Source organism: Lithobates pipiens, unplaced genomic scaffold (genome assembly GCF_037356315.1).
Source record: "Lithobates pipiens isolate NorthernLeopardFrog02 unplaced genomic scaffold, aLitPip1_a1.2 Scaffold_1, whole genome shotgun sequence".
In the NCBI taxonomy this organism is placed as follows: Eukaryota; Metazoa; Chordata; class Amphibia; order Anura; family Ranidae; genus Lithobates; species Lithobates pipiens.
The window spans coordinates 119,277,265-119,302,036 of record NW_027507685.1 but is presented as its reverse complement, the minus strand read 5'-3'; the positions used below and the strand labels follow the sequence as shown (position 1 = coordinate 119,302,036).

At 44.1% G+C, this 24,772-nt stretch overlaps 1 protein-coding gene across 3 annotated transcripts in view; it reads left to right on the top strand.

The window, feature by feature from the left end:
• Nucleotides 1–24,772, top strand: part of CUNH9orf43 (chromosome unknown C9orf43 homolog) — a 55,439-nt gene that overhangs the window by 6,986 nt on the left and 23,681 nt on the right. Inside the window, exons 2-8 of one of the 3 annotated variants that reach the window (XM_077474966.1) lie at nt 2,207–2,409; nt 7,021–7,168; nt 10,519–10,618; nt 14,706–14,806; nt 17,371–17,458; nt 18,477–18,589; nt 20,145–20,340. In XM_077474966.1, coding sequence (XP_077331092.1) covers nt 7,050–7,168; nt 10,519–10,618; nt 14,706–14,806; nt 17,371–17,458; nt 18,477–18,589; nt 20,145–20,340 — 717 coding nt within the window. In that variant the 5' untranslated portion in view covers nt 2,207–2,409; nt 7,021–7,049. Of the gene's footprint in view, nt 1–800; nt 943–2,206; nt 2,410–7,020; nt 7,169–10,518; nt 10,619–14,705; nt 14,807–17,370; nt 17,459–18,476; nt 18,590–20,144; nt 20,341–24,772 lie in introns of those variants that run through there. The other 2 variants (XM_077474959.1, XM_077474951.1) reach the window with 2 other exon arrangements.

Genomic DNA, 24,772 nt, shown 5'->3' with positions numbered 1-24,772 from the left:
CCGCTCGTGTGTGGGCTTCAGCAGACTTTTTCAGCAGACAGTCTGGCGGACTACGTTTTTCGGAATTTCCGTAATACAGTCCGTCCAAACTTGGTTTCAGCGGACAGTCCGCTCGTGAGTAGGCTAGTTGGATGGACTAAGTATGGCGCATGCTCAGAAAGGATTTACACGGCCGAAGGTTGCATTGCAGTGTATTGGACGTCGTATTTCTAGTCCCGTCGTACGTGCTGTACACGTCATCGCGCAAGCTTTCAGCGGACTGTCTGTTCATCGTGTGTGGTCAAGTCCGTTCATTCAAAAGTAGGACGGACTGTCTGTCGGATTGTCTGACGGACTTAGTTGGCCAGACAGTCCGCCCGTGTGTACGCGGCCTTAGAGTGCTCTCTGCCTACCAGGGAGCAGGATCTATTGGTTAGGTCTGCTCATTGTACTCAGGTGCAACTCAGCTTGTTCTGACTGTCCCCCACTGGTCCAATATTGAGGCATATCGGACAGTGGGAGGGGTCCTGGCAAGAGAGTGCACAGGCTTTGTTACAGCCCTGACAATTGACAGAAGGAAAGTGCAGCATTGCATTGCGGGATACTGTATATAAGGCCAGAGTACATGTGCTCACTGGTCAGAGTTAGTTGAGCCGGGGAACAGAGCCCAGGAGGGAGTGGGGCTGCTGCCCTCTCCTCCACAGAGGCGGTTGTGCGTCCCTCTGCGGTTTTCCCCTGGACAGTCCGGTTTTTGAATGATGTGTTCGGGTTTACTTTTGCCCCAGACCCCGACACATCATTCACGTGGACTGCACCAAGAGTGACATGTCTCCCTTCTCCCTGACAGCAGCTTGGTTCAGCAGAGCAGAGGAGAGTGTCAGTGTATCAAAGCTCCTCCCCTCCTCCTCCTCCGTTCTGTACACACACAAGGAAAAGGGGGCAGCAGGGAAGGGCTGATCTCAGGTCAGTAGAAATTTTTTATTATGCTCTGTAGATGGAGAAGGGAGGGGGAGAGAGTGGCTGGAAAGGAGGACAAGGTAGAAAATATGTGGAGTGATCGAGGGGTTAGGAGAATATGTGCTGGAGGGGCTTTGGCAGTAGGAAGATATGCTAGAAGTGTGGATTGGATCTGAAATCTGACAACCTCTCCTTGCACTATCTCTCTTCCTTCCCAAAGGACCCCTCCAGCAGATATCCTACCCCCTACCCCTCTTCTCTCACAAAGCGCCCCCCCCCCCCAAGCACATATCTGACCCCCAAGCGCCCCCAGCACATATGGGCAAAGGGCTGTATGATTGGCACAGAGACTGCATATGATGGGCACAGTGGCTGTATGATGGGCACAGAGGCTGAAAATGATGGGCACAGTGGCTGTATGATGGGCACAGAGGCTGCATATGATGGGCACAAGCTGCATATGATAGTTTGCTATGCTTCAGTCATGAATGAACACAGTGTGTGATTAGTACCGATCACTCACTGTATTCATTCAGAAAAGGAAAGGGCCAGCAATATTACATATTTACCAGTCCCTTCCTGTTTCTCATTCCTAAAAAAAGATCCCCATGTGTACCTGAAGCAGCCAGCAGGAGGGAAAGGAGGGGAAGCCAGCAGCACTGCTGGGAAAAGGGGCACACAGGGAGGCAAGGCAGCAGGTATCATATGTTGGCATGGACAGTGATTAGTGTGGCAGCTGGAGGCATGTACTGGAATTGACCCTCTGTAGCTCCCCCCTCGGCACACGGGGGGCCCGGGCAGCTGAGTGAATCGGACTGTCTCAGCAGGAGGGAGAGGCAATGAAGCTGGCTTTTAGCTGCTGTAGAGAGAGCCACACTGGGAAATGGTTCCATTAATTGCACCCCCTGCACTTATCCTCCCTGCCCACATCCAATTCCCCCTACTGCCCAGGCCCTCTACAGTATAGCCAGTGGTACCACCTTATCGACGGCCCTGATCTTCCTACCTGCCCTTCTATTTTTTTCTGTAGCCTGTTAATGTGACCAGGTTTCTCCTCATGGTTTTAAGAGGTCACCTTTACCCAACACTTCCTGTTTGACCCAGTCGTCAGGATCTGCAGTGCTACCTCCCTGGGTCTGTTAGTTTTTGTAAGGGGGCTCCCCCATGGGCCAGGTAGGCTATATTTATACCAGGTGATATGAGACTATGTGTATTGTGTATATGGTGTTCAGTTTATATATATATATATTTTTTTTTTTGACAATTTTAGGACTGTTTTGGACAAGTCTGATTACAAGTACGACCTATCTGCTTGTTATATGCTAAGCCTTTAGATCAACTGATATTGTATATGCATAATACTGTCAGCTACCCGTTCCTGGAGAAGCAATGACGGACCACGAAATGTAAAAGGGTTTTGAAATAAATAATAGTTTGTATCTAAACTTATATAGAATCTCGCGGTCACCAAGGGTATGTTTGCTTTTTGTTAATGTGTTTACTTTTTTGTTTGTATGGTTATTGTCAGGTCACGATTCTTCCTACGATAGGCTCTCTGGGTCTAGGCGGCTCTTGGTGCATGATGTTGACGCTCAGGTATGTCTCCTTGACATAATAGTGGCACCTTCTGATGGCCACGCGTGACATGTCCTCTTTTAACATCCTATCTTGGAATGTCCGGGGGCTCAATTCTAAATTTAAAAGGGCAGTTCTCTTTAAATATCTGAAATTGCACTCCCCCCATGTGGTGCTGCTTCAGGAGACGCACCTTATGGGCAGCAAACTATTGGCGCTGAGGAAGCCATGGATCCAGAGAGCCTTTCATGCCTCCTACTCTACCTATGCCAGGGGGGTCTCGGTGCTGATTAGCAAATCCCTTCCATGTGCAGTGGAGCAGATTCACACCGATCCTCAGGGTAAATACGTGATAGTGGTTTTCACAGTTTGGGGAACGAGATATATAGTGGTAAATGTATACTTGCCTCCTCCCTTTTCAGCATCCACCTTATACACTATCCTGGAAAAGGTTACCCTGTACTGCCCCGCTAGGCTGCTACTTATGGGTGATTTTAATGCCATTCTAGCCCCAGACTTAGACAGACCGGTCCCCCCCAAACACTGCTCCCCTGACCTATCCCTTTGGGCACAAGCCATGGGAGTGACGGAGGCCTGGAGGTGGAAACACCCCTCGACTAGGGCCTACTCATGCTTTTCCACCACCTATAAGACGTCCTCACGCATCGACTTAGCTTTTGCCAATCCAGCCATGCTTTCGGACGTGTTAGACGCCACGTACCTGCCCAGCGGGCTGTCGGACCACTGCCCCCTCCTCCTTAATGTCCGTTCCCCCACTTCCCGAACCTCGGCCCTTTGGCGCCTGGGAACCCACTGGCTCTCCCATGCCGATTTGGTCAACACTATCCCGCCCCACCTTACCGAATACTGGCAAATTAATGCAGGGTCCTCCTCCCCAGAGGTTACTTGGGACGCATTCAAGGCCTTCAGTAGAGGTCATTATATCTCCTCCACAGCTGGGATCCGTAGAGAACAAGCCGCCACCACGACTGAATTACAGAGCAAGGTAGATACCCAGGCTGAGGCCTATGCAGCTGACCCCACTGACTCTAGTTTCGAGGCCCTTAATGCGACGAAACGAGAACTACACCTCCATCTCACAGAACTTGCCAGACTGGATCTTTACCGCAACAAGCAAAGGTTTTTTGAACAGGGGGACCGGAACGGTCGTCTCCTGGCAATGTTAGCTCAACACGACCTGCCCCTGACGGTGATACCTAGTGTGGTGTCCCCCTCAGGTGAATCGGTCTCCTCTCTTCCAGACATATTGGACACTTTTAGGCAATACTATAGTTCCCTTTATACCTCCGTACTGCCCTCGGATCTCAGGCCACAGGACCTGGCGCCTTGGCTGGACCCCCTGGCACTCGGCTGGCTCTCGGACGCTGAGAGAGAAAATTTGGTAAGGCCCATTACCCCGGAGGAGGTACGGAGGGCCATTTGCTCCTTTCCCGCAGGGAAATCCCCGGGTCCAGATGGCCTCCCTATGGAGTTCTACAAAACCCACGGGGACCTACTTGCCCCCCAGCTGGCCCAGCTCTATACTCACTGTCTGGCGGAGGGCACCCTTCCCACCTCCATGAGCCATGCACACATTATACTAATCCACAAGGCCCCTAAGGACCCCACATTATGTGCCTCATATAGGCCTATCGCCCTCCTAAATGCGGACTTCAAAATTCTTACCAAATTGCTCACTACGAGACTACAGCCCCTACTGCCGTCTGTGATAGAGACAGACCAGACTGGTTTTATGGCTAATAGAGCCACTTACATCAACTTACGACGCCTGTTTACTAACATCCATGCTCAGCACCTTACTGAGGGTTCCAGGGTGGTGGCCTCCCTAGACATAGAGAAGGCCTTCGACACTGTAGAGTGGCCTTTTCTGTGGGAGGTCCTCCGCAGAATGGGGTTCCCCTTGGTATTTATTAAGTGGCTTCAGACGCTCTATAGACACCCCACGTCGGCCATTAAGTTGGGGGAGAGTCTTTCGCGGTCCTTCCCTTTGTCCAGGGGCACGAGGCAGGGCTGCCCTCTTTCTCCGGCCCTATTCGCCATTGCAATGGAGCCACTGGCGGAGGCCTTACGTACCTCCCTGCATGTCAGGGGCCTGCGTGTTGGCTGGCTGGAGGAGAGGGTCGCCCTGTATGCGGACGACCTCCTTCTCTTCCTTAACGATGCAGACTCCTCCCTCAGAGGGGCATTACAAATTCTTGACTCATTCTCCACGATCACGGGCCTTAAGGTTAACTGGTCGAAGTCGCTTCTGTTCCCCATAGACCCAGCAGCTCGCGACACTGCCCCCCCTGATTTACCCCTACAATGGGTGGAGACCTTCAGGTACCTTGGGGTTGTGGTCTCGAGGCAGGCTTCGGACTTCGTACCCCTAAATCTATCCCCAGTGGTTCATGAGACACGGCTGCGTCTGAAGGCATGGGAGTCACTACCCCTATCATTGCTAGGGCGGATAAACCTGATAAAAATGAAAATCCTACCAAAATTTATCTACCTACTTCGCCAATCTCCACATTGGATTCCCAAATCCTTTTTCTCCCGTCTGCATAGTCTGTTTGCCTCCTTCATCTGGGGAAACCAGTCCCCCAGGTATGGATGGTCAACAATTACGCGTCCGTCCTCCCAGGGAGGACTGGCGTGCCCTGACCTGTACAAATATTTTCTAGCCACCCAGCTGGTTACAGCAGCTTGGTGGCTCACTCCTGATAAGACAAACCCTGCCACCTTGGTTGAAGCGGCGGTGTTGGGGTCGCTGGAGGCGTTGAAATTTTTACTCTATCGTGGCCCGAAGGCCCCGTACCCACTGACCCCCTCCATGCGCACTACGTTACGTGCATGGGGGGTAGGACTTAAAATTGAAAAATACCCTACCAATGCACTTTCTCCAGCTGCCCCCTTGTGGCGAAACCCCACCCTGGAGCAGTTTTACAAACTGCCTGAACCCCATGCTTGGACTAAATTCAATATTAGAACAGTGGACCAGGTGATTTCTGACCAATCGCTGGCTCCACTCCCCAAGTTGATTTCTGATTTCAACGTCCCGCAGAATTATTTTTTTAGGTATCTACAACTCTCCCATGCCTTCGGGTGCCAGTTCTCCAGCTCTCCCCCCCAGGTTGTCCAATCCGCACTGGAGGGCCTCCTCAAGTCCAGCTGTGACACTAAGCCCACCTCAACACTTTACTCCCATTTGATAATGACCTCCCTCCCTACTTTGGGGAAACTTAGAGATAAGTGGGTGCGAGACATTCCCACCTTTGATAATGATGATTGGGATGACATGTGGGACTTCCCCTTCAGATCCCTGGTCTCCCTGAGAGATCGGCTGATACAGTTTAAGATGGCCCACCGAGCATATTTCACCCCATACAGACTGCACAAAATGAACCCCGCCTCCCCCCCGGGATGTTGGCGTTGTGGGACAATACCGGGGGACTTCATTCATATTTTTTGGACCTGCCCAGCCATTGTTGACTATTGGAAGGAGATACTAGGGGTCATTACACAGGTCACCTCCATATCGCTCCCACTCTCTATAGAAACTTGCATACTGGGCCTGCTAGATCATCTAATTCCCACTGTGGCGCGGCGCACCCTAGCTGGGCTACTTCTCTTCTATGCCCGCAAGGCCATTGCGCTCAGCTGGCGTAAGCCCACTCCTCCCCCTCTCTCCCTGTGGAAAAAATTGGTGAACGAAAGCCTGCCTCTCTACAAGGACTGCTATGTTAATAGAGGTTGCCCGCAAAAATATAACAAGGTCTGGTCCAGCTGGCTGGCGGATGCCTCCACGGCCTCAGACCCACAGCCTACTTAACGCATTTTCGTTTGTTAATAAATAGGAATATGCACCAGTGGAAATGTTGTATATCTGAGTAGCGTGGTTTAGTCCCGAGTCGTCCTACTGCACATGGAGACGACTCTCTGTGGCCGGTGAGATGCCTTGAATTCTCCGACATGTTTTGTATGTAACGCACTGTCTTATATTGCAACTCTTTACACGTCACGCCTGTAACTCTAATCGTGACCAATGTATGTGTTTTTGTTTTTGTTTTTGTCTGTTTTGTTTTGCTTTTGGTTGCTTGTTCACTGTCTAAATTCCAATAAACAGATTTGCAAAAAAAAAAAAACTTATATAGAATGTCACACTTAAAGCATACTTTCCAATGGCATGAGGACCCAGAAACTAGTGGAGATCACTGTCGTAGCAGTGCCTACTGCCGTGATTTCCAGCGTTCAGAGTGATCCAACAGGTATGGCACATACATACTTACATTGGTCCAAGCTGGACAACTGTAACTATAAAAATTCCCATATCTAAACTTCAGGTTAAAGTCCCATTATGTTTGGTGGGTGTTTCAATTTATAATATTGTCACCTGGTCAGCACCTATTCAATCCCAAAGTTTGGAAAATGTGTTTTAGCCAAATGTACCTCACTTTTAAAATGACCTGTCCCCTTACTGCATTCAGTAAAACTATTATTTCTCAACAGATGGACTGCCAGTGCTGAGTGTAACCACTATGCCAAATAACCAGACCATTCCAAATGAACGGAATGTCCAGGGTGCACCTTCTTCAGTTACCTTTAGTAGATTGCCTTCTCCTTCTATGTACAACCTCTACAACAGTGCCACCTTTAGGTAATACATGAAAATGTATATTACAGTTCCTATTCAGGCATTGGGGGCCAGATACTAAGGCTGGATTCACACCTATGCATTTTTAGTGCTTTTTGCATTCTGCAGATTTGGACTACAGTCCATTTAACATTGTTTCCTATGGAACACGTTCTGTAGTGCAAATCTGCAAAATGCAAAAAGCACTAAAACTGCATAGGTGTGAATCCAGCCTAAGCGGACCCTGCAAAAGAGTGTCTTGGAAAAGAACACTGATCCAAATAAGTGTGTGTGTGTGTGTGTGTGTGTGTATGTGTATAATATATACATGAGTAAAAAGAAGACAAAGAGAACCGCGCACTCCCTAAAGTTTAGAATAGGGTGACTGGTCCCTCCAATTGGGGGACAAAACTTAAAAAACAGACTGGTGGACAAATATAATATCCCCTAGTGCAGGGGCCAATATGTGTTCGTGAAAACACTGTGTATACTGAACTTAATAGACAACAAAAGTTCTATTAAATATACAAAATATACATTTACATAAAAAGGCAAAAATTACAAAAATCATATGTGTGAACAAGTGACCTTAGTAAAAATAATACTCTATAGTGAAATACAAAACGTGAAACAAAATTGATCAGCAAATAATCATAAATTATAGTCCATAAATAAAACTAAAAAGGAACACCACGTGTGTCAAATAGCCTCAGAATTCTGGTTGCTGCTCCAACTTATGGAAAAAGCTATAGTGCACCACCACCAAAGGGATAAGATGGCTTCTTACCAGATATCCTGGTAAATCACACTTTGACAAATCCAACCAACCACCATGGGTGTCTGATTCCCCAGCTTTATTGATGCTCGGATGTCCTGGTAGATCACACTTTAACAGATCGAACCGAACCACGTGGCACCAAGTGCCAGTTCAAAGGTATTCCAATAGATTGATAGGAAGTTGACCATAAAACGGTGTGACACGCTAGGATTTGCCTCTCGTTCAACATAAGGATACAAATTGTGGAATACTGTGTTCGGCCGACGCATCCCTTTTTTGATATGCCTTCTTTTTCATCAATACTGTAAGTGTATTTCTTCCTCTTTTATATATTTTAATAAACGGTATTTCACTATTTGGAGTATTTTTCCGTTTTATGGTCAACTTCCTATCAATCTATTGGAATACCTTTGAACTGGCACTTGGTGCCACGTGGTTCGGTTCGATCTGTTAAAGTGTGATCTACCAGGACATCCGAGCATCAATAAAGCTGGGGAATCAGACACCCATGGTGGTCGGTTGGATTTGTCAAAGTGTGATTTACCAGGATATCTGGTAAGAAGCCATCTTATCCCTTTGGTGGTGGTGCACTATAGCTTTTTCCATAAGTTGGAGCAGCAACCAGAATTCTGAGGCTATTTGACACACGTGGTGTTCCTTTTTAGTTTTATTTATGGACTATAATTTATGATTATTTGCTGATCAATTTTGTTTCACGTTTTGTATTTCACTATAGAGTATTATTTTTTACTAAGGTCACTTGTTCACACATATGATTTTTGTAATTTTTGCCTTTTTATGTAAATGTATATTTTGTATATTTAATAGAACTTTTGTTGTCTATTAAGTTCAGTATACACAGTGTTTTCACAAACACATATTGGCCCCTGCACTAGGGGATATTATATTTGTCCACCAGTCTGTTTTTTAAGTTTTGTCCCCCAATTGGAGGGACCAGTCACCCTATTCTAAACTTTAGGGAGTGCGCGGTTCTCTTTGTCTTCTTTTTACTCACATATATTTTTTGGTATATATTAGAACTGCAGCATTATTTTGACTTGTATACATTATTCTGTAGCGCGATCTTTTTCCCTTTTTTTCTATAATATATACATACATTTTTTTTTAAAGGAACTTGTGTTAACATGTTTGATTTTCCTCCATGGAAGAACAGATAATATGTTGTCTTGTACACAGATGCACAAATGTCACTGCAAATGCCAGTGTATGGTTTTTTTTTTGTTTTAGTTTTTTTTTTTGTCTTTTTTTATTTATTTTTTTACATGTAACCTGCTTAAAGTGAACTTGTACTCCATTTTAAATTTTCTTCTGCAAACTTATTATTTTTTTTTTTTAATAAATGTTTATTAAAGATAAACAACAAACATAAACTGTTAAATCCACATACAGCACCCAGTCCCATACACCAGGGGACAGGATTAGTAATTAGCAAGAGATAATGAGCAAAGAACACAGCCCTGATTCAAGGACCGGGTATCATGTTGTCTATCACAGAAACTGAGAAATAACAGAAAAAGGCAAGAGAGTGTAAAAAAAGGGGGGGGGGGGGGAAGAGAAGAAGAGAAGGGTCAAGGAGGGGAGAGAGAGGGTGGGGGTACGGTGGCGCGCGAGGTGACATGTAGAGGCTTAGTTTGCGCTGCTCAGTGGGGCTGCGCTAAGATATCTGCGTAGAATGTAGTGGAGGTAAATTCTGTCCAACAAGACCAAGTCAAGAGGGTTCTTTGCGAGGAATTTTTATTGGCATGAGTAATGTCCTCCATGAGGTGAACTGCCTCGATTTTACGCATCCAACTTTTCAGTGACGGAATCTTTGATTGGCCCCACAGGGCAGGTATCAGTGCCTTAGCTGTGTTCAGCAGGTGTGGGATGATAGAGCGTTTGTATCGGCCCACAGGGTCTGTAGTAGCATGGAAGAGAATTGTCCAGGGTTCATCAGGGAGGAGGGTGCCAGAGATACATGGAATAATCTGGATGACATTCGACCAGAACGGCTTGATAATGGGGCATGACCACCATATGTGTGCATGAGTGGCCCGGAACCCACAATTCCTCCAGCATAGCGGGGAGTTGTCAGGGAACATCCTGTGTAACTTCACCGGGGTGTAGTGCCATCTGGTGAGCAATTTGTAGTTAACCTCAGCCATTTGTGAGGCGATGGACGAGACCTGGGTTAGTTGTAGCACCTTCCGTTTTTGTAGGTCAGTGAGGTTGGTACCTAAATCTTTCTCCCATGAGGCCAGAAACGACGGGATTCTTCTGCAAACTTATACCCAGCTTAGTGACCCTTTTGGTGACAGCAAACTACCAGTAACAGGATCACTAGGGAGGCAGAATAACCACTCGCCTGCTTTTATGGCTCTACTGGTTATCATAATTCTGCAGCATTTTCACCAGTGAGAAAGTCATGGAAGCAGGTAAGTGTTCTGGTGTTGATTGCGAGTTTCTGCTATTGACAGAATTGCTAGTTTAACATGGGCAATACTAAGCAAATTAGAGCATCTTGTAGATGTTGTCCTGGATAGATTGATATCAAATTAACTTAAATGCTGTCAATGTTGTTTTTACTTTTTCACAGCATGGGCAAGATCCTCTTTCCAGGAATGAATTCCTACAGTGAAATCACAGTGGCCTCCAAAAGGGAGGCCTCATTCCTCTCTACCAAGAAACCTGAGAAGGTAAGTGACAACCAGTGGTTTACATGGATCGGGAAAATGCTCATTGAACTGCTTGGTCTTTGACACTGTTTGAGAACTCAGTATGGAAATCTGTTATGCCAGTGGATGATCAGATTCAAATGTTTCTATATTGCCATCAAAATAAAGACATCTATTGAGTGATGTTGGCTCCTTATATCTGTCTGGCCTTTCATTTGCTCTCTACATATAACTACTCTGACTATCAGCCTGTGGAAGCACTGGGACTTTTAATTCGGTGTCTGTGCCCCATCAGACACGAATACATGTAATATGGCAATACCAGAGTTCCAGATATACACTATATTGTCAAAAGTATCAGGACACCTGCTTTTACACGCACATGAACTTTAATGTCACCCCAGTCTTTGTCTGTAAGGTTCAATATTGAGTTGGCCCATCCTTTGCAGCTATAACAGCTTCCCAACTCTTCTGGGAAGGCTGTCCACAAGGTTTAGGAGTGTGTCTATGAGATTGTTTGACCATTCTTCCAGAAGCGCATTTGTGAAGTCAGGCACTGATGTTGGACAAGAAGGCCTGACTTGCATTCTCCACTCTAATTCATCCCAAAGGTGTTCTATTGGATTGAGGCCAGTTAAGTTCCTCCACCCCAAACTCACTCATCCACACTATATTGCCAAAAGTATAGTAAACTGCAGTCAGTAGGCAATTTAAGACCTTCACTTTCATACCTTAATCCCTCTTTACTTTGTTCAGCAACAGAGAGTTAAAAATAGTACTTCTGGGTATGAAGGAATTCACTTTAAAGAGTACTTTTCGCCAGACCATCCATTTAAAAAAAAAAATCTTCCTATAAGGTTATATAATTACAGAAAAAATATTGGAAGAAAACATGGACTTTTTAGGCACTTGGAAAATTCATAAAAGTTAACTTAACTTATTTCATACAAAAGATGGATAAAAAATATTTGACACAAAAGGATAACATTTCTTCTATCAAAACACCAGGCTTAACTGTGATTAAAGCGGAGGTCCACCCTAAAATGGACCTCCGCTCATCGGAATCCCCCCCCCCTCCGGCGCCACAATCGGCACCTTTCAGGGGGGAGGGGGGTGCAGTTACCTGGATAATCCAGGTAACTGCACCCACTTCCGGGCTAGCTCTCTGCGGAACGGGCGTACGTTACGCCCCCGTTCCGCAAGCGCCCGCCCCCTTCAGCAAGTGCCCCGCTGCCTGCTGGGAAACACACAGCTCCCAGAGGCAGCGGGGACCGTCCGGATTGCGCCGCGCGGCTCGCGCATGCGCAGTAGGGAACCGGGAAATGAAGCCGAAAGGCTCCATTTCCTGATTCCCATACCCAAGATGGCGGCGGGACCCGGCAGCCGAGCGAGCGATCGGCTTCGGGTGCCGACATCGCGGGCGCGCTGGACAGGTAAGTGTCACTATTTAAAAGTCAGCAGCTGCAGTATTTGTAGCTGCTGGCTTTTAAAAAAAAAAAAAAAAACGCGGAGTCCTGGTGGACTCCCGCTTTAATGAATATGCGCCACACTAGCCCCAATGTAGAAGATGTAAACCGCAATGGATACTTTGGAATTTCTTTTGTAGAGGCCTAATTCCACCTGATAATAGTAGAAGATGCCTGATGTAGGTCCACATGTCTCACGCATTAACGCTTCCCCAGGAGCTTGAGTGTGATAATTGTTTCTAAATAAGTAGAAATACAATTGATAAACATGCTTATAAAAGTACAGTAAAACCTTGGTTTGAGAGCGTTTTGCAAGACAAGAATTTTTTTTTAATATATTTTGACTTGATATACAAATGATGTCTTGATATACAAGTAGCAGCACGTCACAACTGAGTATAAAAGAGAAGAGAGGCGCCCAACATTTAGCAACTCACATGGTCGATGATTAAAACAGGCACATCTAAGTATGTAGGCATCCGAGGTAAAGCTGTCCACATAGACCATGGGAGGTGCCTCTCTTCTCTTTTATACTCTGTAGCTCCTGCTGGATTTTGCTTCTAATCACCTTGTGGAGGCTTCCAATTGTGCATGGACATTTTATGGTTACACATCCTATCACATTGCTATAATCTTTTTATATGAACTATAAACTGAAGGACTTATAAATAAATGGTTGTGGAACGAAACATTTGAGTTTCCATTATTTCTTATGTGGAAATTTGCTTTGATATACAAGTGCTTTGGATTACAAGCATGTTTCTGGAACGAATTATGCTCGCAGTCCAAGGTTTTACTGTACCACGTTATCAATTGACTAAGCAATCAAACCGTAACAAATCTGTATGCACAAGAAGGATCTGATATTATTATTATTATTATACATGATTTATATAGCGACAACAGTTTACACAGCACTTTACAATGTATAGGGGGGACAACACAATTACAGTACAGTTCAATACAAAAAGGTACAGGAGGGCCATGCTCATAGAGCTTACATTCTAAAGGGAGGGGGTGGTGGTACAAAAGGTAATAGCTGCAGAGAATGATTTGATGGGGGTGGCTCGGGATAGTTGTTAGGAGGGTTTGGGATAGGCTTCCCTGAATAAATTAGTTTTTAGGGATCTCCTAAAGCTGGACAGGGTAGGGGCTGATCGGATATACTGGGGCAGGGAGATCTAGAGGATGGGAGAGGCTCTGGAGAAGTCCTGAAGGCAAGCATGGGAGGAGGTAACAAGGGTGCTAGAGAGCAGGAGGTCCTGGGAGGAGCGAAGGGGACGATTTGGGTGACATCTGCAGATGAGGTTGGTGATGTAGATGGGGGCGATGTTGTGAATGGCCTTGTATGTTATGGTTAGCATTTTGAATTTTACACGATGAGGTAGGGGGGGCCAGTGAAGGGATTGGCAGAGAGGAGCAGCAGTCACGGATTGGTTAGTGAGGTGTATTAGTATAGCAGCAGAATTCATATAGACTGAAGGGGGATAGCCTGCTTAAGGGTAGGGCGTTAAGGAGAGAGTTGCAGTAGTCAAGGCGGGAAATAATCAAGGCGTGAATAAGTTGCTTTGTGGTGTCTTTAGTCAGGAAGGGTCGAATTCTGGAGATATTGTGGAGGTTAAGGCGGCAGGATTTAGCCAGTGATTGTATATGGGGGCTGAAGGAGAGGTCAGAGTCAAGGATTACACCCAGGACTCTGGCATGTGTGGAGGGACCAATGGTTGTGTTGTTGATATTAATGGTGAAGTAACAGGACCATGAAGGAGGAAATATAACAAGCTCACTTTTAGAAAGATTGAGTTTGAGGAAGTGGTGTGACATCCATATCGATATGTCATTTAGTAAGTTTGAGATCCGTGAGGAGATCGAGGGGATGAGTTGAGGAGAGGAGAGATCGATCTGGATGTCGTCGGCATGAGTCGGCAGGTGTTATTGGAAGCCATGGGAGGTTATCAACTGGCCCAGGGAAGAGGTATAGAGTGAGAATAGGAGAGGCCCAAGGATGGAGCCTTGGGGTACCCCAACAGAAAGAGGAAGAGGAGCGGAGGAGATGGAGTTGTAAGTGACACTGAAAGTACGCTGAGATAGGTAGGAGGAGAATCAGGGTAAAGCAGAATCATGGAGGCCAAGGGAGTGTAATTTGCTGAGGAGGAGCAGGTGGTCAATTGTGTCAAAGGCAGCAGGGAGGTCTAAAAGTATGAGTATGGAGTAGTGCCCATTGGTTTTAGCAGTTAGTAGGTCCTTGGTGAGTTTTAGTAGAATGTTGTGGGCGGAAGCCAGACTGTAGGGGGTCGAGAAGGTTGTTGTCCATGAGGTAACCATTCATTGGGTCATGGACAAGGCATGGACATATAGTTTGTATCATTCACCTTCCTCCCTCAGGTACCACCTGTCAGCCTGATGTGAAGTAGCTAGTATGCAGTGGATGAAAGGGACTAAACATAAAAAAGGATTATGGGAAATTCTGTTTAGCACAGTATAAAGATGACTTTAGACATGGCTCTCAAAATTGAATACATATGGGCTACATAGAATGTGTTTTTTATGTTTCTTCTATAAATGCATGGAGCTGTAAAATAATGAGGTGCACCTTCTGGATATTCCAGTTTGGTATACTTTACCCACAATGCACTGCTTTCCAGGTGGCAACAGTGGATCCATGCTTACAAGATCTAAAGATCAAACAACCGACGATGGTTTGGGTGCCAAATTCCCAGCAGAAAATCCAGCAACAAGAAAAGAGGTATATACTGTGTGTGCAGGCTACAAACTGGTTTAGTGTTCACATGTTACCGAGTAGTTTGTATGCTTTTCCGGTGTTTATATGGACTTTTTCTCTGAGTACTCTGAATTTCCTTTCATAGTCCAAAATGATTCTGGGGTTAAAATTTTGGACTATTATTGAAGTAACTGATCAATTCACTCTATTCTTATTATTATCAGTTATGTATTCCTTTGTCTAGTCCCTATAGTTTAGCTAGTCTATCTATCTATTACGCCAAGCACATGTTATTGTTAATACCACAATGCTACCACCCTTGGCTATGGAATCAATACACGGTCTAAGGTCAATCAAATCTTATTTATTTCCCAAGGAAATAATACAGCGTGCATAAGGTATCAATAGAAGTTACAATAATACATAGCATACAATCAAAGTACAATATATGCCATACTTATCCGACCTTCGCAGCTACGCCTCATGATGGAATAAACAGACAGAGAGAGACCTCATGATTGCAAAACCTTTTTGTTAAACATACCTCAGCCATACCACACCCCATAGCCCATCCTACTCTTTCCCGTAGACCAATCAGCGTCTCTGGGGCGTCTCCTCCCCCAGGCTAACAGTCCTGCCATACTTGGCCTCTGGGGGCAGTGTTTGCCCATGAATTGCAACTGCTCCGACTGGATTGCTATCTCGTGGCTTGATCTCGGACGCCCCACCAGCTGTCCCCCTGTTCTTGCAGACAAGCCGGCGCCATATCATCTTTGAAGTTCAGTACATTCCAGGTGGGCTGAATAGAAACTCATTCTGCTATTCAAATTGTGTCACATTCCTTGCTTTCACACATATGAAACTGCCTGGCATCACTATGGCTGAGTTCGGCTGTACAAACAGCTGTGTAGATGTATAATAATAATTCCTGTCTGATTCCAACAATTATAGATGGAAAAATAACAATTTTAGTAGTTTGCTACTTATTCAGCCTAGGTTCACACTGATGCAGTGCAATTTCAAGGGATGTTGCAGTGCGAAATGATGGGGTTCCAATGCGATTCCGATGCAATCTGGGTGCGATTTGGACATGATTTGGATACACAGAAAAAAGGGGGACTATCTGCGCTTGGACCAAATAATCAGTTGCTGAACACTATAACCTTGATACCAGGCATATATAAACAATTTAAAAAAGTGCAGAGGTATATCAGACAATGTGATAAAATACAATAGATAAAATGGATGACATGAAAACTTAAAACGGAGTTCTGGCGAAAAAAAAAAGAAGGAAAAATCGGCAGCTACAAAAAGTGTAGCTGTGACTTTTAATAATCAGATACTTACCTGTCCCAAGATCCAGCGATTGGGGCATACAAAGCCCCGGTCCTCTGCCCCTCCTCTCCACGGCGCCAGCATTCTTACTGTGGGCACCAGGCTGTGGCTTCACAGCTGGGCATGCACTCCGCGAGCCGTGCTGTGAATGGTCGGGCAATCTTCTATGATGTGCTCTAGAAAATTACATTGAGGCCGCGGTGAACTTCCTTCTGGGAGCTCCGGGAGGAAGTGGGAGCTGGATGCCTCTAAAAAGAGGGTATCTGCCCCCCCCCAAAAAAAATAAAATAATTACATGCCAAATATGATATGTCAGGGCGTCATCGTCACTTAAAGCAGAAGTTCCATTTTTGGGTGGAATGCTTTAATCAAAATAAAAAAGTCCCAAATAAGATTCCATGCAAGAAGAGAAAGGGATACAGTGACATAATGTGACACCCAGGAACTATCCACACCAGAGGCTTACCAGAAAGACAGTAACCCCCCCCCCCCCCTTACTCAGGAATGTCAGAGAGCGCTCTATCAAGTTTTGGATCCAATGGCAAGAGATTGAACCTCCAATTGGGTGACTCCAGGCAGAGACACTGCCAATCGAATGACTCCAGATAGCCGATTCAATGGGTTCTCAACCGCAAACAATGGGTCATACATATGCAATAGTACAGTATTGTAAAAGCATCCAGTTTTATTTAAAAAGCATTACACTTTCATTTATAATCGGTGATAAACAGCATGTGTAATATCAAAAGCCATAAAAGGGTCTGTTACAATATTAAAGATGGCCAAACAACGATCCCACATGCGCTGTAGCATGTGTGTGTGGCTCCTCCCTACCTGTTTCATCAGAAATGATGTCATCAGGGGCACGATTTGAATACAGCTGTGTTTTCAGTGCTGTGTGAGGAGCACAAAGACTGGAGGAAAAATGTGCTTAAATTGGTATGACAATTGAACAGATAAGCGATCTGAAAGTATTTCCATTGAAGTTTATTGACCTCAGAATCACACTGCAATGCATCAAACTTGCACAGGACCCTTTTCAAAATCAGATGGCTGCCGCACTGCATATATATGAACGGGCTCCTTAAAAACGCATGTTATTTCACTTGTCATGCGGTTTAATGTGATCTGAACCATGTTAGAAAATGCATCAGTGTGAACCAGGGTTTAGGACAACCCTCCTAACTTTTTTTTTTGTAAAAAAATTTGTTTTAAATTCAGTAATGAGGCATCACATATATTTTTCTATTTAGGGAAAAACCTTTGAAAGTTCAGATTAAAGAGCTGACATTTACAGATGTGGCTGGGCAGCTGAGAAGGGAAAATCGGGACCCACATGTGGTGAGTCGGTTGCTTGAATTTTACACAGATTAATCACTCAGGTATCCAGTAGACATGTACAATTCATTTTGTTTCTAATTAATTTTTTGACAAATTTTGACAAATTCGTTAATCCGGAAATATCCGAATTAACGAAAACCCGTTTAACACATTTTCCCGAATATTGGTAAATTCAAAAATCGAAAATTCGAAAAACTGAAATAATAACTTACTAATAATTTAACGATTACTAACTATTAAATTATAGGTATTGAAATTTCCTTTCAAATTTGGCTGTTAGTGAACGTAACGAATACAAATTTATCCGAAGTTATGAATTATCCGAAATAAAAAATGCCGTATCTAAACGAATGCAACATAATGAATTAATAATAATAAATAACAATATTAATAATAAAAACGTTTTATTATTATTATTTATTAATTTGGTCTGTTCCATTTGTTTAGATGCGGCATTAATTTTTTCTGATAATTCATAACTTCGGATGTATTCGTCATGTTCACTAACAGCCAAATTTGAAAGGAAATTCCAATACCTATAATTTTATTTTTGGATTTTTGTGTTTACGAATTTTTGACTTTACAAATTGCGATCATAACGAATGACCCAAAAAACAAAAAAAAAATACAAATGAAACGCAAATTAACGATTTTTTACGGCAGTGCACATGTCTAGTATCAAGCACTGTTACTTGGGGATGAGAAGAGAGTCCTTAACCCTCAGTAAACCACGACTTGATCACTTGTTGCATTGGACCACCTGACTAGCAGTCATTAGATCCCAGAGCAAAAGTTTTTAGAATGGGTATTTTAGAATCTGATTTATTATCTGTTATGTGGCAGGAGGCTCATGATGGAGCATGTTATTGGTTAACACAGTATAGATCTGCTGTAACGTAACTTGCTGGAGAGACCTGTTCGATTTTAAGCTCCTGCATGTTTTTTTTTTTTTTTAAATAAACCACATGTAAAAGTGTATGTTACATAAATCTTTAATGAACTTTTCATGTTTGGTTAGTCAAAAATTCGGAAAGTGAATAAGCCACCTACAGGCGGATGCCCTCTTAATCTGATTCTTACCAGATCTCCAATACTAACACATACGCATGCCAGGAAATGGATGACAGCAAGGTAGGACAATTCACTATTGCTTCCATATCTGTCTGATACAAGGGCCACTGGCAACTCATAGCCCTTGTACACACGGTCGGAGAATCCGTCGGAATGTGTCCTATCGGACCGCGTCGTCGGATAATCCGACTGTGTGTGGTATGCATCGGACTGATTCCGTCGGAATATCCGTCTGACCCAATTTTCCAACATGTTGGAAATATTTCCCGGCCAACTGGGCCGGACGGACATAATCCGATCATGTGTAGAGAATTTTGATCGGACCAAGTGCCACGCATGCTCAGATCAAATTCCTACATCAAAGCTATTGGCTACTAGCCTGAATGTAGTCCCATCGTAACGAAATTACGTCATCACGTTCTGAAAGATCGAATTTTTCGCCAACTTTGTCCGACCGTGTGTATGCAACAGTTTCGGACAAGATCCGACGGACAAAATCCGACGGGCAAAATCTGACGGATTTGGTTGTGGAAATCTCCGACCGTGTGTACAGGGGCTTAGACACAAAATCTTTGGAGGATCTAAATGTCTCTGAATGCCCTCTTATATTGCTTAGTAGCCTAGTAGCTGCAGGCTCGCTAATGGTGTAATAAGTGTCTCAGAATGCCTTATCAATGCAAAGTAAAATGAGGCAACTAGTACAAAATTCAGAGTTTCAAGTGGTAACACTGAGGTTGATTTACTAAAGCCAAATAGACTGTGCACTTTGTAAAGTGTAGTTGCACTCTGCAAGAGCAATTGCTCCAGAGCTTAGTAAATGTACAGAAGCTCTGCTGACTTCCATCCTCCAATCATGTCCAAGCAGAAATGCTATTTTATTTTTTCCTTGTAAGTGATTAAGAAAATGTCCTCATTTACTAAGTCCTGGAGCAACTGTACTTGCAGAGCGCAACTTTGCAAAGTGCACAGTCTATTTGCCTTTAGTAAATCCACCCCACTGTGCCTCAAAAGTAATCTCTTAGGTTTCATGTACACGGGACGTTTTTACACCCGCGTTTAAAATGTCAAATTTTCTGCGTTTACATGCCGCGTTTATCCGCATTTGCTTTTATAAGTGTTTAAACGTCCATTTACCCACAGCAGTGTACATGAGGTCTTAGAGCAAACCCCAGGTTCACTTTTACTGCCTCTTTCCAGCAGCACCACAAATTCATCTTTCCTTTGCACTCTGATGCTTTGTTCAGCCGCTGGGAAGAAAGCCAAAGGAAGCCCTGTGAAAGCTCTAGTTCACTCTAGTTAAAGCTTACACAAGATTGAGAACACCACTGAGCCAATTGTCAATTACCAGTGGTGTCACAATAAAATGGGAGGTGAATCACATGCTTTTTCATATTTGGATGTACTGGGCATTTCCCTTGCTTCCCATGGCTAACTTGAGCTTTGGGGTACTAAAAGAAAGGTATGTTATGTTGGGAAGAGGGACATGAAAGTTGACCAAAATTTGGCTTCTGATAGGATGTTTGGCATTATTGCACATTGTGACTACTACTTGAAGTGCCTGTAGATCTAATGTAGAATTTTAGGAGGGTGTGAAACTCAGCTTCTGCTTTTTCAGCTCTATAAAGGAAAACCGAGAGGAGATCAACAGGAGATCTTATGAGCATCACTCATATTCAGAATCCCAACATGATCCTGGTCCGGGCAGTCTGTCACCAGAGAACCGACGTGTGGTTTTACATGATAGCAGAAGCAAACACCGCAGCAGTCCAACCATCTCGCAGAGTAGCCCGGTATACAAGCTGGATGAGCAGGTCAGTGGTTACTACAGACATACTAATTGCATTGTGTGTCAGCCTGTGCATCCAACCAGCACTGAACCTTCTGCAACACTGTGCCAGAAAAAAAAGGTTTTTGTTGACCTTAGTAATTAGATTGTGAAGTTCATTATTCCCCATGCTGTATGCGTTAGGGGAAATCTATAATTGCATCAAATCCAACCAAAGCTTTTTAACAAAGACCTGGAAAAAGGTTGTAACTACTCTCAGGTCTTTATGTCATCTGTGTTCTGCTTGGGGAGATTTGACATCACTTCCTGTCTTGGTAACAAGTCAAGATATATCCTCTAAGCTTTAAAACTGAACTGCAGTCTTACTATTCTCTGTGGTGGACTAATGTATAAACCATGTCTGTTATGGAAGTGCCGCTCTATACCTTCTGTGCCTCCTCACCAGTGCAATGAACTGTAATGGCAGCTGCTCCTCTTTCTGTCTGCATCACACCTAACAAGACCCAAGCTCCTCATTTGTGGCCAGGCTGTCGTGGACAGATCCCCTGGTGCTCCGGACTATTAGGCCTCTTTCACACGGGTGGTTGTTCTGCCACTGGTAAAAGCATGTTTTGTTATTTTGAAATTCCAAAACTCCAGGCACAGCGATCACTTGCAGTTTTGCATGCGATTAGCAGCGATTACGCATGGCTGCGTTTAGCTGCAGTGGAACATTCTTGCCATTTCTGATGTGCTTCCTGTTGTTTTTCTTTCCTTGTTGCCACTGCTATCCGCAGGGGAAATAGTACACTGCGATTCCCTGCGGTTATGCACATATAGCTGCGATAAATCAGTCCTGGACGTAATCAAATAATTTTTTTTAACCACACAAAACCCCATGTAACGAAACCGTCACTAAACGCAGTGTGTGAATGGGGCCATAGGAATGCATTGTCTGAGTTTAGGTGTGGTAGATAACTTGATCTATCCACAGTTAAAAGCTGAATGCTATCCTCCCGCCTTTCACACTGGGGTGTCGGCGCTGTCGGCAGTTTTAACCCCCGCTAGCGGCCGAAAAAGGGTTAAAACTACCCACAAAGCGCCGCTGCTTTGCTGGCGGTTTGGCAGAGGTGCCCATTCAGTTCAGTGGGCAGGACCTCCAAAGATGCTGCTTGCAGGAGTTTTTTTAACATCCTGCAAGTGCACTGCTCCAGTGTGAAAGCCCTCGGACAGGAGAGGCACTTTACAGGTGCTATGCAGGCTCTATTGGTGCATTTTTGATGCGTTTTATCACATCCCAGTATGGTTCAGTACAGAAAAAATGCAGAATATTCAACTTTTTTTTTTCTGGAACTGACCACACTGGTGTGAACTATGCCATTGAAAACCATATAACCTACTATCCATGTGTTTTTGATGCAGAAAAAAAAATGCACTGGACTGTATGTGGTGTGAACTGGCCCTAAAACAAAAGATTGCAGGCAACATACAAGGATAACAGCCAAATGGAATGTCTTTATTAAAGTGTAGTGGTTAGCACTCTCGCCTAGCAACAAAAGGGTCACTAGTTCAAATCCCAACCATGACACTACCTGCCTGGAGTTTGCATGTTCTCCCTGTGCCTGCGTGGGTTTCCTCCAGGTACTCCGGTTTCCTCCCACACTCCAAAGACGTGCTGGTAGGTTAATTGGATCCCATCTAAATTTGCCCTAGTATATGTATGTACAGTGCCTTGAAAAAGTATTCATACCCCTTGAAATTTTCCACATTTTGTCATGTTACAACCAAAAACGTAAATGTATTTTATTGGAATTATATGTTATAGACCAACACAAAGTGGCACATCATTGTGAAGTGGAAGGAAAATGAATAAATGTTTTTCTAAATTGTTAATGAATAAATACAGTTGTGCTCATAAGTTTACATATCCTGGCAGAAATTAGGATTTCTTGCCCATTTTTCAGAGAATATGAATAACACAAAAACTTTTTCTTTCTCTCATGGTTAGTGTTTGGATGAAGCCATTTATTATCAACCAACTGTGTTTACTCTTTTTAAATCATAATGTCAACAGAAACAGTTTACATACCCCAGTTCTTAATACCATGTACTGCCCCCCCCCCCCAACATCAATGACAACTTGAAGTCTTTTGTGATATTTGTGGATGAGGCTCTTTATCTTCTCAGATGGTAAAGGTGCCCATTCCTCTTGGCAAAAAGCCTCCAGTTCCTATAAATTCTTGGGCTGTCTTCCATGAACGGCACGTTTGAGATAACCCCAGAGTGGCTCAATGATATTGAGGTCAGGAGACTGAGATGGCCACTCCAGAACCTTCACTTTATTCTGCTGTAGCCAAAGACAGGTCGACTTGGCCTTGTGTTTTGGATCATTGTCATGTTGGGATGTTCAAGTACGTCCCATGTACAGCTTCCTGGCTGATGAATGAAAATGTTCCACCAGTATTTTTTGATAACATACTGCATTCATCTTGCCAACAATTTGGACCAAATTTCCTGTGCCTTTGTAGCTTACATATCCCCAAAACATCAGCGATCCACCTCTGTATATTTCATCTTAGGCCTTGTTGACTCCTCTCGAAATGTAGCATTTATAGTTGTGGTCAAAAAGCTCAATTTTGGTCTCATCACTCCAAATGACTTTGTGGCAGAAGGTTTGAGGTTTGTCTCTGTGCTGTTTGGCATATTGTAAGCGGGATACTTTGTGGCATTTGCATAGTAATGGCTTTCTTCTGGCGACTCAACCATGCAGCCCATCTTCCATTAACTGGCTGCTTATTGTGCAAATTTTCTGCCACAACTGCCAGGAGAATTGTTCGGGATGCGAAGAAAAACCCACAAATGACTCCAGGTGAAATACAGGACTCTCTGAAAACAAGTGGTGTGGCTGTTTCAAACAGCCACACCACTTGTTTTCAGAGAGTCCTGTATTTCACCTGGAGTCATTTGTGGGTTTTTCTTTGCATCCCGAACAATTCTCCTGGCAGTTGTGGCAGAAATTTTAGTTGGGCTACCTGACTGTGGTTTGGTTTCAACAGAACCCCTCATTTTCCACTTCTTGATTAGCGTTTGAACACTGCTGATTGGCTGTCACGAATGTCCCATCTACCCCAATGCAGGTGGTCAGACACTATAGCAAGTTACTGTGTGCTTCACTTATAGCAGCCCCCTTTCCCTTAAGGCAAGCAGGCCTACCGGTACTTCACTGCCCCCCTTATACACAATGCTATAGTGCTTGGCCACCACACCAGGGCAGACGCGAACAGAGCAAGCAACAGACTACTTGCAGTTTAGAAGACAGATAGCGTGGTTCTATGACAGTCCAGGTAAAAGGCAGGGAATAGTCCAATATCCGATCTGGTCATACACAGGGAAATCCAACAGCAAAGCAGGGCAGACAACCAAACCTCTGAGGGCTTTACAGAACGGCTGTATTTAGACACAGGTGGAATTACTAATTAGGTGACTTCTGAAGGCAATTGGTTCCACTAGATTTTAGTTGGGGGTATCAGAGTAAAGGTGGCTTAATACAAATGCATGCCACACTTTTCAGATATTTATTTGCAAAAAATTTTGATAACTGTTTATCATTTTCCTTCCACAATTGTGCCACTTTGTGTTGGTCTATCACATAAAATCCCAACAAAATACATTTAAGTTTTTTGTTGTAACATGACAAAATGTGGAACATTTCAAGGGGTACGAATGTGAGTTGGGGACCTTAGATTGTAAGCTCCTTGAGGGTAGGGACTGATGTGAATGTACAATGTATATGTAAAGCGTTGCGTAAATTGACGGACTATATAAGTACCTGAAATAAATAAAATAAACTAAATAAAGTATATCCATACCCAAACCTTGTTCTATTTTTATTTATTTTTTTGTATTGGATAGAATGGGGAATAGTTAGAATCCCCATTTTTACTATGACCTGGTAGAGAGATTTCCCTTCATTAAATGTATTTATTTGTTAAAAACAAGTAGTGTAAGTACAGGAATTTAACCTGTTTTCAGCCCATTGCCATCCCGGTTTAGCAGGGCTGGAGTGTGAGAGGAAGAAGCAGAACCAATCTAGCTGCAAAAAAAAGTACTGCAGGGGAAATTTCAGAATTGAAGATGAACATTGCTGCAAAAGCTATTTTTTATTTTATTTTGTCTGCTAATGGGCTATTTATTGTTATCATCATTTAGGCAGCTTTTAAATCATATAGCACCTATGACATTGTGAGTGGACACTTTAGTGTGCAAATTGTGTTAGGCCGCGTACACACGCGCGGACTGTTTGCCCAACCTTGTTCGTCAAACAGTTTCGGCAAACAGTCTGCTCAAAATTTGCATGAGCGGACTTGCCCACACACGAGCGGACTGTTTCAGCGAACTGTTTGCCAAACAGTCCGCTCAACTTTTGAAATGAACGGACTCGCCCACGTAAGGAGGAGGCAAATCTGCCCATTTCGAGC